The sequence below is a fragment of the Catharus ustulatus genome, chromosome 7 (assembly GCF_009819885.2).
Source record: "Catharus ustulatus isolate bCatUst1 chromosome 7, bCatUst1.pri.v2, whole genome shotgun sequence".
Classification (NCBI taxonomy): Eukaryota; Metazoa; Chordata; class Aves; order Passeriformes; family Turdidae; genus Catharus; species Catharus ustulatus.
Window position 1 is genome coordinate 38,264,859 of NC_046227.1, and position 13,826 is coordinate 38,278,684.

At 42.2% G+C, this 13,826-nt stretch overlaps 1 protein-coding gene across 1 annotated transcript in view; it reads right to left on the reverse strand.

The window, feature by feature from the left end:
* The window catches only part of LOC116999005 (nebulin-like), a 103,993-nt gene that overhangs the window by 17,296 nt on the left and 72,871 nt on the right, over window positions 1-13,826 (reverse strand). The window contains exons 115-128 of the mRNA XM_033065279.1: window positions 12,262-12,372; window positions 11,429-11,533; window positions 10,530-10,634; window positions 9,312-9,416; window positions 8,419-8,529; window positions 7,848-7,958; window positions 6,517-6,630; window positions 6,291-6,395; window positions 5,779-5,883; window positions 5,561-5,665; window positions 4,721-4,813; window positions 3,650-3,742; window positions 2,402-2,494; window positions 149-241 (exon numbers count right to left, since the gene is read on the reverse strand). Coding sequence (XP_032921170.1) covers window positions 149-241; window positions 2,402-2,494; window positions 3,650-3,742; window positions 4,721-4,813; window positions 5,561-5,665; window positions 5,779-5,883; window positions 6,291-6,395; window positions 6,517-6,630; window positions 7,848-7,958; window positions 8,419-8,529; window positions 9,312-9,416; window positions 10,530-10,634; window positions 11,429-11,533; window positions 12,262-12,372 — 1,449 coding nt within the window. The remainder of the gene's footprint in view (window positions 1-148; window positions 242-2,401; window positions 2,495-3,649; window positions 3,743-4,720; window positions 4,814-5,560; window positions 5,666-5,778; window positions 5,884-6,290; window positions 6,396-6,516; window positions 6,631-7,847; window positions 7,959-8,418; window positions 8,530-9,311; window positions 9,417-10,529; window positions 10,635-11,428; window positions 11,534-12,261; window positions 12,373-13,826) is intronic.

Sequence of the window (13,826 nt, forward strand, 5' to 3'; positions counted from 1 at the left end):
ATTTTTAAAAATCAGCAGATAAAATACAGTGCCTGAAAATGTGAGAGCAGAAAGGGGATTTTTTGTGAGTTAATTGGAGAGGATTTAAAGTTTTCAGGTGTTACATAGTTACAGACAACTGGGTGTTTCTGAAATGATAAAAAGATACCGAGCTAAAATTCTCCTGGTTGCGTTTGACCCTCTCCATCTCAGGAGTGACAGGAACGGGGGTGGCAGCCCCCAGCCCCTCCTTGTACAACACCTGTGGCAGCAGGAGTGGGGGGAATAAAATAAAATATAAAATAAAATAAAATAAAAAAAATAAAATAAAATAAAATAAAATAAATAAAAAAAATAAAATAAAATAAATTTAAAAAATAAAAATAAATTAAAAAATAAAAAAATAAAAAATAAAATAAAATAAAAAAATAAAAAAATAAAAAAATAAAAAAATAAAAAAATAAAAAAAATAAAAAATAAAAAAATAAAAAAAAAATAAAAAAAAATAAAATAAAATAAAATAAAATAAAATAAAGGGAAGGATAGAGAGGAGAAGAGAAATAATTTAATATTGTGAAACTGCAAAATGTGGGGAAAAAAAAAGAATTTTTCTTTGGTGAAAGCTCAGCAAAGAACCCTGAAGGAAAACACCCAGGTGATGTCACTGTCACCTCCCCAGGGCCAGAGCTGCTGGGATGTCCCAAGAACCTGGAAATTCCCTGGCACTGTTTTCCCAGCCCTGCTCCAGATGTGGCAGCTGCAGGAGGGACTGGGCAGAGGGACCCCAAATGGGGGACAAACCCCAAATGGGCACAAACCCCACATGGGACACAAACCCCACATGGGACACAAACCCCACATGGGACACAAACCTCAAATGGGCCACAAACCCAAATGGGCACAAATCCCAAACAGGGGTAAAACCCCAAATTGGGCACAAATCCCAAACAGGACACAAACCCCAAATGGGGCACAAATCTCAACACAATTCCAGCATGAACTGGTGGCATGGTGCTCTTCAAAGTGGATGTGTCAGGAGTGGGAATTCCAGACTCCTGCAGCCATTTTCCCATATTCCCATTTTCCAATTTTCCCATATTCCCATTTTCCCATCTCCATGGGATGTTTCTGCAGTTCCTCCCCTGCCCTGAGCTGAGGTTCCTCGCTGGGCCACAGCAGCAGGGCAGGGACAGGCAGGGACATCTCAGTGCTTCCAAGTCAACCCCAGGATTTGGAAAGGGTTAAGAACCCATTTCCCACTGGAAGAGTGGGTTCTGTTCCTGAGGAACAGTGACACCACTCCCACCAGGAAAATTCCCTTAGGAGGCAAAACAAGACCCTGCTCAAGAGCTGGAATTCCTGAGGCTCAAATCTTCCACCTGGAGCAATGATTTAAACTGAGAGCAAAATGAAAACATCGGGATTCTGCCAGGGTTTTCGGGGTTTGATTTAGGAAGGGCTGCTCCCAGCACAACAATGAAAACATCAGGTTCCTTACAGGGTTTTTGGGGTTTGATTAAGGAAGGGTTTCTCCCAGCACAAAAATGAAAATATCAGGATTCTGCCAGAGTTTTTGGGGTTTGATTTAGGAAGGGCTGCTCCCAGCACAAAAATAAAAATATCAGGATCCTGTCAGGGTTTTTGAGGTTTGATTAAGGAAGGGTTGCTCCCAGAAGCATGGAGGAGTTAAAGGGTTTGGGTTTGGAGGGGAGCAGGCTGTGCTGTAAAGGGTTTGGGGTTGGGTTTTTGGGTTTGGGTTTGGTTTTGGAGAGAAGCAGGCTGTGCTGTAAAGGGTTTGGGGTTTAGTTTGGGTTTGGAGGCTGTGCTGTAAAGGGTTTGGGGTTGGGTTTTTGGGTTTGGAGGCCGTGTGCTCCCCAGTACCGAGCTGATGTGCTCCTGGTTCCGTCGCACTCGCTCCATCTCCGGCGTCACCGGCGTGGCAGTGCCAGCCCCTAAACCCTCCTTGTACAACACCTGTGAGGGACAACAGCAGGGCCACAAATCCCCACTCAGCACAGGCCAGAGCCACCAAATCCCACTGCTGTGGGACGGAGTTCAGGGTTAGGATCACTCGGGAGTCACCGCACGCTCGTTCCAGAGGCGAGGATTAAGGAAGAGGCTGTGGTGGATTATTCTGGGAATGGGGCACTGCAGAGAGGAGATAAAGGCTCAGGGGAAAACAAAACACCACAACTCCACAGGGATGTTCTGCTGCCCAGCTTAGCTCAGGAAATGCCAGGATTATTTTCAGGTTTGTTCTTAGAAGAAAAGCACGTGAAGGTGTCAATCCCCCAAAAGCACAAACAGTGAAGACCAGTGAGTTAGAACCCAGCCAGCACTAAACCCCTGAGGAAGAACAAGGTCAGCAAGGCCAGGATTATAACAACAGCCTGTTGTTATAACTCCTGCAGGGTGTAAATACCGAGCTAATCTGCTCCTGGTTGCGTTTGACTCGCTCCATCTCTGGGGTCACGGGCGTGGGGGTGCCTGTGCCCAGCTCCTCCTTGTACAACACCTGTGGGACACAAGCACCAGGGGTCAGAGCCCCCCTGGCCTCCTCACTGGGACTAAAAACTGGGATTATACACAATAAAAACACTATTTGCATCCCTCAGCAGCTTTACCATAATTTCCCTTCAATGTGCCTTCGTTTAAAGGACACAAATTAAAACATTCTGCTGACCCCACCCTGATATTTTAATAATCAGGATAATTTTAATATCAGGGATATTTTAATTCCATCTAAGTTTAGGAAATATGATAGAATTACTTTTCAGGCATTCAGCATTTCTTTAGGAGATTAATTATCATTTCAACCTTTTCTGGAATTGTTCAGTGCACAAAGATTTAATTGTGGGCTTTATTCATTCTCACTTCTGTTTGTTTTTTGACTTTGGGTTAAATCTCTAGGAAACAAACACAACTCATGTTATGAGGTTTAATTCATCCTGTAATTATTTGATTTTTCAAAATAGTATTTTTCAGGAAAGGAGGTGTTTGTGGAATTACCCAAACAATGAGGGAATACCTGACAAGTGCACTCACAGCTCTTCTTGCAAGAAGGAAAATCCTTGTACCAAAACAAACTAACAAAAAAAATTCACTGTTTGATGTCATTGAAACAAATAAATCAATTACAGCAAAACAACCTGTGGTGAAGGTTAAAAAAAAAGAGGAACCATTTGGAAAAACAACTCAGTTGTCCGTAAGTGAGCTGTGAACTTTACACCTGACTGGATATGGGAAGGTTTTGTTCTCCCTTATAATTCCCATACAAAAAGGCTCCAGTTCGGTTTTTCCCTCAAAAGTTCTGTCTTCCTGATCTTTTTTTTCCCCAGTCAAACTTGCACACATAACCTGGGTAATTTTTGTTCCTAGCTCTGTGTTCAGAACAGGCCACAGAAAAAACACAGGCAGTGACTGATGGGGATAATCCCTGGAAAACTCAGGAATTTCAGTTTCCTGCTGCTGGGAATTTGGGATTTGGGAGAGCTGGAGCTTTCCCAAGAGGAAAAGACCCTGGAGGGGGCAGGGAGCAGGGAACTCCTGTTGATGTGTAGGAACAGGGACATTCCCAGCAGGGACAGGGACATTCCCTGATGTGCAGGAACAGGGACATTCCCAGCAGAGACAGGGACATTCCCAGCAGGGACAGGGACAGGGACATTACCGAGCTGATGTGTTTCTGGGTCTCCTTGACTCGCTTCACCTCGGGCAGGTCAGGAATGGGAGTCCCTTTGCCAATGCTCTCCTTGTACTTCACCTGCAAAGCACAGCATTAGGGAAGGAAAACCTTCCAAAGGCTCAGGAAGAGCTTTGTCCTGACCTTGTGGAAAGTTTAAAGGACTTCACCACCTTGTCCTCACTTCCCAAGGATTCTGTGACACAGCAATTCTGCTGTTGAGTCACTGGGAATGGCACTGAAAAGGTTTTATAAATCCCTATAAATTTTTTGGGCCTTTCTGCTAATTTGGGATGTGTAAGAACCCCTCCTGTTTACCAAATCATCACACAACGTTTCAGCAGTGACAGTGCCATTGTGTTTCTGCTTGGCTAACAACAAAAAAAGCTTTTCACAAGAACATTTTTAACATTTTTAACACGTTCTGCATCAACAAACGGGCTGCAGTGTTAGTGCATGACACTAAATGACATCACCACTCAAAAAAAGCATGGAGGAGGTTTAGCAGGTTTCAAATAAAATTATTAGGTAAAATTATTCTAATTTTAGATTTTAGATTTTTTCAGGACAAAACAAACCAAAAAATCACCACCAGAAAATGGAATCTGAGCAGAGTAAACCAGAATTTCCTGGGGATTGTCCCACCCTGGAACAGGTTGTGGAATCTCCATCCTGTGGGATACTCAAAGCTCAGCTCATCCTAAAGCTGAGCCACAGGGTTGGAATAGATGATTTCAACACATCCCTTCCCACCTAAATATTTCTTTTTATTCTGTCCAAACTCTGTCTGGGATGAGATCAAATTGACAGCAAGAGCTTTCACAGTTTAGAAATGGGTTGTGAGTAAGAAATTGAAGGTTAATCATTAGAGAGGTTACTGTTAAAGTAACAGGGATGGGCAAAAAACTTTCAGAAAGTCACCCCTAACTGGGTGGGTTATTGCCAAACCACTGTTAGCAAGATGTAAAGAAAAGAAAAATATATTTAAAAAAATTATTTAATTATTTCAAGTTGAATTAGCAGCAGTAGAGTAAGTATGAAAAATCAATTCTTGTGTACCGAGCTGATATTATCCTGGGTTCGTTTAACTCTCTGCATCTCTGGGGTCTTTTCAATTGTGGTTCCAGTTCCAATATCTTCTTTATACAAAATCTTAACGTTTAGAATGGAGACAACAAGGTTAAGCATCCAAAACACAACATTCTTGCTCCCAGACACTGAATTTGGACACAACAGAGCAGCTGAAAGCCCAGAGGATCCATCCTGGCTGCTGCTTCTCTGAAGGTGTCCAAAGTGAGCACCATTGTGGAAAAAAAAAAAGCTGATTTTTTATATCCATGCTTTTTAAGTAGAAGATAATTTATACAATAAATGAAATTATCAATTATATTTCAGTAGAATATCCCTGGGATAGTGGAAGGATGGAAGAAGATGAGCTTTAGGTCCCTTCCACCCATTCCATAATTCCATAATAACAACATCTGTGGGCTAACTTTGGGATTGAAGATCATTATTTGCTCTAATTTGATTTATACAGATATTTTCCACTTTGTTAATGGTGCTGGAGGCAAAATGCCACAGGAGACTTGAGGCACTTGATGGCAACAGGACCTGGGCAACAACTCAGGCACACAGAGCACAGAGCAGGACTGGCATGGGAACAGCACAAAGGAAAGGGATAATCATGATACTAATTAATCATGATATTAATTAATTGAGGGATTGTTTAACTCTGTCACAGCTGTGCCTGTGAAAGAGAGAAATCACCCCACAAAATCAGCAGGAAAAACACTTTATAAACCCAGCTAAATCTGCTGTACCTGTAGGAGAAGCACAAAAAATTGTAATTTTATTAAAGGCTATTTTTTGGGCTGAGGAGTGAAGCAGAGGTGACCATACCGAGCTGAAATTCTTCTGGTTTTCCTTCACCCTCAGGATTTCTGGGGTGTCCTGAACCACTGTGACTTTTCCTTTGCTGCTCTGCAGGTCTGACTGATACTGAAGCTGTGAAAAGGGAAAATGTCAAATGTTACCTTCATGCTGTACAAATTCCCTCACAGTTTTCTTCAAAAAATGAGAAAAATATGGGTTTTTTTAAAATTTATTCCTGGACTTACCATGCTGAAGTTCTTCTGATTCTCTCGGACCCGCTGCATTTCTGGTGTGTCAGCCACGGGCACATAGTAGGGCATGCTCTTCTCTGCATCTTCCTTGTATTTTTTCTGATGGAAAACCCCAAATGGATTAAAATAGAAAACAGAAAAGCAGCAGGAAACAAACTGGAGTTATTGATTGTTGAGCAGTGCCCATCTTCGTGGAGATGTGAGTTCTTCTCTGTCTGACAGAAACTGAGATTATGCCTCTGTGCAAGGTTTATTTTAGACAGCAGGTTATTGAGGAGTAGAAAATTAAGAAGAATCTGCTTAAAAAGGAATTAGCTTTGCAAAGCAAGAAAAATTATTGTGCCACTTGACACAGCAGTGAAATTAATTTGATTATTGCTGTGTAAATCCGGAAAGATTTGTTCCCTGGTGCCTCCTGAGGGCTGTGAGAGGTGGTTATTTGGGTGTTCAATTAGTATTTCCTGGAGTTCCCACATGAGCAGGATTAATTGCTTCACTCAAGATACCTGGCTGGAAAGGTTCTTGACCTGCTGGGCATGAATAATCTCTGGAGTATCAACAACACTGGTGTAGTTGGCTTTCTCCATTTCTGCCAATTGTTTGTATTTGATCTGTCGGGCAAAGCTCACATTTAGGGGCCTGGGTCATCTCTGCACAACAACTCACGCTGGGTTTAAGCAGAAAAGTCTGGATTTTGCTTTAGGGAGAGCCCAGGGAGGCAGGGGCACAGACCTGGCTGGCGATGTCGGTGGCGTTCTTGGCCCGCACGAAATCCGGCGTCTCCAGCGCCAGCTCGCTCAGGCCCTTGCCACGGATCTCCAGCTCCAGGGCCTTCTTGTACTCCTTCTGCAGGGAAAAGGGCAGGGTATGGGTCAGGGGTGTGGGGCATGGGGCTGGGGCATGGGGCTGGGGCATGGCAAAGGCTGCAACAGCTTTGGATTCACAGCACACACCAGGAACCGTGCCTGTCCCAACCAGGAATAATGCCCATCCCAAACCAGGGATAGTGCTAATCCCAAACCAGGAACAGTGCCAATCCCAAACCAGGAACAATGCCAATCCCAAACCAGGAACAGTGCCTGTCCCAGCCAGGAATAGTGACAATGCCAAACCAGGGAGAGCACCAATCCCAAACCAGGAATAGCACCAATCCCAAACCAGGAACAATGCCAATCCCAAACCAGGAACAGTGCCCAATCCCAAACCACGAACACCATCAATCCCTAACCAAGAATAGCACCAATCCCAACCAAGAATAACACCAATCCCAAACCAGAAACAATGCCAATCTCAACCAGGAATAGCATCAATCCCAAACCAGGAATAGCACCAATCCCAACCAAGAATAACACCAATCCCAAACCAGAAACAATGCCAATCTCAACCAGGAATAGCATCAATCCCAAACCAGGAATAGCACCAATCCCAACCAGGAATAACACCAATCCCAAACCAGGAACAGTGTCCATCCCAAACCATGAACACCACCAATCCCTAACCAGGAATAGCACCAAACCCAAACCAGGAACAGTGTCCATCCCAAACCAGGAATACCTCTAGTATCAACTCATAATTATGCACACAAATGATATAATATCAGATTATTTCAGTTTGTGTTCCATGACTTAAATCTTGGTTTAGTCCCTTGATTAATTAATTAATGAGTCCCTTGAGTACCTGTTGATCCCAGCTCCTGTTTCCCATCTGAATTCCTGATAGTGACTGTGAACCCAGGAAAGGACTCCCTTAAAAGCCCACTTTGATCCTTATTCCCTCATCCATGTTCTTTCCTGCCCTCTTCTCAAGAGTTTCTAGGAAATGATGAAGTTCACACCAGTTGAAGGGATGGAGGGGATACTGGGAAGGAATTCCTGGCTGGGAGGATGAGGAGATGCTGGGATGGAATTCCCAGAGAAGCTGTGGCTGCCCCTGGATCCCTGGGATTGTGCAAGGCTGGGTTGGACAGGGTTTGGAGCAGCCTGGGATGGTGGGAGGTGTCTCTGCCCAGGGAATTTGGAGGCTGTTCCATCCACTCAGGAATTTTCCAAGCAGTTCCTCCGTACCTCGTTCAGGATTTGAGTGGCATTCTTGGCTCTCAGCATGTCTGGAGTCTCCTCTAAGGCTGTCAGTCCTTTCCCTTTGACTCCTTCCTCCAGATCCTTCCTGTACTCTTTCTGCAGGAGAAGGAGAAAAACACTGCAAAGCCAGACCAAAGGGAGTTTTACACTCTACCAACTTTGTAGCAAAAAAAAAAAAAAAGAAAGATAATGAAAGAAAAAAGAATTCCAAAAACTCCAAAAGAAGAAAAAAAAACAAACAAGAAATTTGGAAAACAAGAAAGAATATTGTAAAGGGTTATGGAAGAACTACTCCAACAAAAGAAAGGGATTATTGTGGGAGATAAATTGCCAAGGCACACACATATGGACCAGTTAGGCTGAGGGAAGTCAGAGAGGGGCAGCAAATGGGAATACAGTTAAAGGACAAGGAAGAAATGTCCATGGCAAATTAGCTGACAGCACAAAATGGGTGTAAACATGCTCAGTGTGGGTGGTCAGGAGAGTGGGGAAGAAGAACTGGGGGTGCTGGAAGTGCTGCAGGAGGCAGAGCAGAGAAGCCCAGAGCAGCTGGTACCTCGCTCGCTATTTTGGTGGCGTATTTGACATGCAAGAGGGATGGTGTGACCTCCAGGCCAGTGAGGTTCCTGCCCTTCATGGACTCTTCAAAGTCCTTCTTATATTCTTTCTAATGACAGCAAGAAGAAGAAGAAGAAGGAAAAAAAAAAAAAAAAAAAAAAAAGGCAAAACAGCAAATATTTATTTCAATATTTTCATTATGTGCAAAGCTGGGAGGGTGTTGATGTCACTGGGAACAGTTGGTGCTCAATGGGCTCCTCAATCCTGTTCCCACTGAAACTTGTGAAGCAGCTCACTGCTTTCTAGGGAAATAGGACCTGATCCTGGCTGCATTTTTTATTTTTCTACTCATTTATCAATGCAGAGAAAGCATTCAAAGGTACCACAAGGACTAATGGCCTTACACAGCCGCTCTGCAGCCTCCATCTGGGACAGAACAGGAATAAACTTCAAATAAACACAAAAAACTGCTCAAGAAAAGAAAATGCAGGTCAGAGGAGAACCTGTGACAGCAGAGACACACAGGGAATAAAAGAATTTATCAAAAATGGAGTTTTGAGGTGAAAAAAAAGAAGTAGGGCACTTTCTGTGTCCTGTGATAACACACAAACACTGTGTTGTGCTGTAAAAATTAATTTTGTACCACTTTTCTTACTCAAAGACTTGTTTAAGCCTCATTTACCAATAAAAGATTACAGATAAACTCATTTCATGACAGGAAAGCGTCATGAATGTTCATTCATGCATTCAACAACCACCATAAAGAAATCTGAAATAACTATAATTTTTCAGTCTGTCATTGTGCACAAGGTACAAGTGCCTGTCAAATCCCTAAGTTTAATTTTACAAAAGAAATTTTAAAGTTTTTCAGCCTATCAGTGTTGATTTTACCTCGCTCTGCATGAGCTGGGACTCCTTTGCAGTCAGGTATGTGGGGGTTTCAAAGTCCAGCATGGGCTTTCCTTTTTCCTTCTCATACTTTTCTCTGTATTTCACCTGAGAAGAAAAGACAGAAAGTCATCCTCCTAAATAATCAAAGACCTAATTATGTGCCTACTATCAACAGCTCAGTGATAAAAATTGAATGTCCAATACAGTTTATTTTTCTGAAATCTGTATTATTGATGAGCAAATGTAAAATTTGTTGTCCAGGAAGTAAAATATCAGTGAAGAAATTCGTGCTTCAACCTCTATTATCCTGATTTTCAGAGAGCTCAGTGAGGAAATGCTGTGGCCAAGTCAGAGCCTGATCCCAAACTGGAGCAACAAAATTAATTACAACCTCATTAACAACAACATGATTTACATCCATTTTCTTTCTGTGTGAACTTTTTGCCTTTCCATGCCTTGAACAACCCTGGAAATGTCCAAGGCCAGGTTGGGACAACCTGGGATAGTGGGAGGTGTCCCTGTCCAAGGCAGGGGTGGGTCTGGGTAATCCCAAATGTCCCCAAACCATTCTGGAATTCTGTGCCAAGCACCAGAACCATCAGCTGGGTGTTCCTGCAGTAATTCCTCTCTTGCTCTAGACCAAACAAACACTTGGAACAGAGAGGAGCAGAAATCAAATCAGACTGAATTTCTCTGGAGTGATCCACTGTTTTATTCCAGAGGGAAAAACTCCAGACATGTTTATAGTTTTGGTTGAAGCCATTTTGGGTGCAGGAAAGGACAGCAGAGCTTTCCTTTGGATCATGGGATGGATGAAGCAGTTGGAAATCCACTGTCAGCAGCACCCCTAATCCCTTCAATTCCCAGTTTCTGTGGTTCCCAGGTCCCTTCTTCTCCACAGATAAATCCCCCTGATAAATGTATCTGATAAATTATATTAATGTAGAATAAATGTATTTTCTTGTGTAAAAAGATCCACATAAAGCAGAGGTGAGGAATGGGGACTGGCTCTGCAATGAAGGAATCACAGAGATTTTATCTGTGCATTTTATGTGTTCTGAATTTGGAAATGTGCAGTTTTGCTGCCTGGATCCCTCCCCAGGTGTGCAGTGCTGGTGGGGCACAGGGGATGTCCCAGCCTGGAGGATTTATGGGAGGATTTTGATGGAATTTGGTGCTCAGTGAGGTGGGATAATGACAAACACACGTCCAACTTACGTGGCTCTGGAGTTCTGAGGCTTCCCTGAGATGAACCTGCTCAAGATTATCTGGCACCACATGGTAGTGACCCTTACTCTTCTCATACTGCTTCTTGTACTGGTACTGAAGGGAAGGTGTCAAAAATCATCTCAATCAAAAAAAAAAATCCCTCAGCAAATTTACATCTTTGGTCCAATCAAAGCAACATTTCAATGGAACATCAGAGAGAAATCAGAAATGCAAGAAGTAAAACAAAAAACCAAGAAGTTTAGAATTGATATTGGTGGTTAAAGATGTGGGGGAATAGTTATTTTTTTATGGTCATTTAGATTGCAATAAAGGTTTTGTCCAAACCAGGATTAAAAGAAGAAAAAGCAAGAGAAAAGAGAAAACACAGTGGGTACTGAAAAGGTTGTACCAGGCAATAAAGGTTTTGCCTTTTCTCATTATAAATTATTTTGTTAGGCATAATTATGTGGATTTACAATAGTGTTAAACAAACATGAAGTAAAAAAACAAAAAAGAAAAAAAAAATTTAAAAATTAAATATAGTAATCAGCAAAGAAAAAAAGGAAAAAATTAAAAAAAGGTATTTGTTAGTGTAGTGCAATCGGTTAAAAATGGGATCAAGAACCAACCCAGTAAAAATTATCAGAGGATTTAAAACATTAGCAGTTCTGCAATCAGTTAAAATGGGATCCAGAACCAATCCAGCAGAAATGATCAGTGTTTAAAACATTAGCAGTGGTGCAGGTAAGGAAGATTTCCCTTCCCAGAGCACAAAGGAACCATTAATTAGGAACCAGAGGAAGAGATCACTACCAGGTGAACCACAGGGAGCAGCAGTTACAGGAGGAGGTAGCAGAGAATTCCAAGGGAATTCCCAGCCCTGGAATGTGGGATCACCCAGAACTCACAGCACTGGCGAGCTGGCTGGTGCTCAGCACGTGGTTCATGAGCAGAGACTCCTTCATGTCCGTGACGGGCTTGTGCAGCTTCTTCAGGTCTGCCTTGTACTTCACCTGCAGGGAGTGAAACTCTCAGCTTACAGAAATCAGGATTTTAGGTAAAGGTTAGAAGAAACTGGGCTTGAGACAGTTACCTGAAATTTAAATAATTGATTGCCTGTGAATTTATGTTTGCTCAGCTGTGCTTGCAATGGGAAAGGATGAAACTGGTAGGTAGGTCCAAAAACACAAACAATTGCAACCAGAAACTCATTCTGTGCAAAACTGGAGTTGCCCCAAAAGCCATTTGTATTGTCATTGATAGAAAAGGTCAGGGCAAGGAAGACTCACCTTACTTCCTCCTTTTAGGACCCCTCCCCACAAAAACAACCCCAGACTCAATTCAAGGAGCCAACCAAGCTGCTAATTGCCATTCCAGCTAATTACCATGGGAAGCAGGGATGGGAGGGGCTGGTATTATGAATGTTTATTGGTTTGAACCTTTTGTCAATAAACAGACTCTGTGACCACCTGTGATTTTGCAGTGTGTGTTAGAGGGTTACCTCACACTGCTGCCCAGGGCTGAATAAACATTCACTTTGTGACTTTAAATTGTTAGAGAGTCTTTTGTCCTCACAGTTGAGTATCGGTACTAGACCAATACTCACATTTTGGTAAATCAAAAATAAAGGTTAAACCCATCAGGAGAGGGCTCTGGCCTGGGGGAGGCTCCAGCCACACAGAGGAAGGGTTTGGGAGTGCAGGATGGGATTTGCCACCAGGAAAAGGGGAAGGGAACGTACCTCACTGGCCATGTTGTGGGCGTCCTTCAGGGTCTTGTAGATTTTGGCCTCCTTCAGATCATATTTTGGCTTTTTACCCAACTCTTTGGCAAAGTTCTCCTTGTATTTCACCTAAACAGAGAACAACCAGGTGTCACAGCTGCTCTGCAGGACTCATGGCTTGGCTGCAGAGTTTCAGTGGGGCTGGTTGGGAGAACAGAAGTGCAGGAACTTGAAGATGTCCACTGGAATAAAGATTATTCCAAAAATAATAATTTCATAAACCTGACATGGAAAGAAAATCTGCATCTATTTGCCATTGACAAGATTTTTCTTCCAATGCATCTCCTCATTGCAAAAATAGATGAGCCAAGAGAATTGTGTTGCCAAAAGTCTCACCCTTGGAGGTGAAGAGTTTTTCACTTTTTCACTTGAGTTTTTCACAGATGGGAACAATCCATTGAGTTAAGAGGTTTCACAAAGACAAGCAGAGACAGGTATAATAAGAGTAAAATACAAGAAATATATTAAATATATTAAATATAATAATGTAAGAGTATATTAAAGAGTTTAGAAGAAATCTTTATACACCTCTTGGAGAAATAAGAGCTTTAAAAATCTCAAGAGCACTGAAGATGTCAATAAATCAAATACTTTTCTATCCATTGTTATGCACACAGTGTGTTCTGTCTGGATTAATGATCACAGACAGAGCAGTGACACAATTAATTACTAATGATAAATAATTAATTCGTTTCTACAAGAGTTTTAGTTCCACTTCCAAGCCACATCAGCTTCAGCCAAGCCACCAGCATCCAGCAGATCCAGCCTGGAGGCACAGGAATATTGACAGGAATGAGAGATTTTTAAACCCAAAAGAGGAATTGCTGGGAGATCAATGCAAAATGAAAAGCAAGCAAGCCAGACAGACAGACAAAATCCAACTAAAAAACTCAACTGGACAAACAAAATGGACAAGATGCTTTACAAAGTTTATGAGAAGAGACATCCAAGAGAAAATACAACTGTTAAAGATGATGCCAACCATTCTTTGCTCCCTCACTGCCCCTCCAGCAGCTCATTTTCCCTCCAAATTTACCAAATTAGAACCAAAATTATCTCAGCAAAGAATGTTTAAAAGACCAAAAAAGAATGGAAAACCAGGATCTCATCACAGAATGGGCACAAACAGAACTTCTTCTTTTTCTTGTAGCTCAGTTTAAAACAGAACTTCTTTTTCTTGTAGCTCAGTTTCCAAACAGAACTTCTTTTTCTTGTAGCTCAGTTTAAATCAGAACTTCTTTTTCTTGTAGCTCAGTTTAGAATCCTTGGTTCTCCTGAGGAGATCCTTGGTTTTCCTGCAGACAGTGGTGGACATTCCAACACACAAACATGGCAGCAGAAACAGCCAGACATGGAAATAAAAATAAAATTCCTTTTTTTTTTTTTTTTTTTCCACTTGGAAATACATGTGTAAAACTGCAATGGCACAGACCTGTCTGCTGCCACTTCCAAATGGGCAGTCCAGGCTCTGCTTTTCTGTTTTCCAAAGGTTTTGATGTGGGAAGAAGTCTAAGGATCAATGA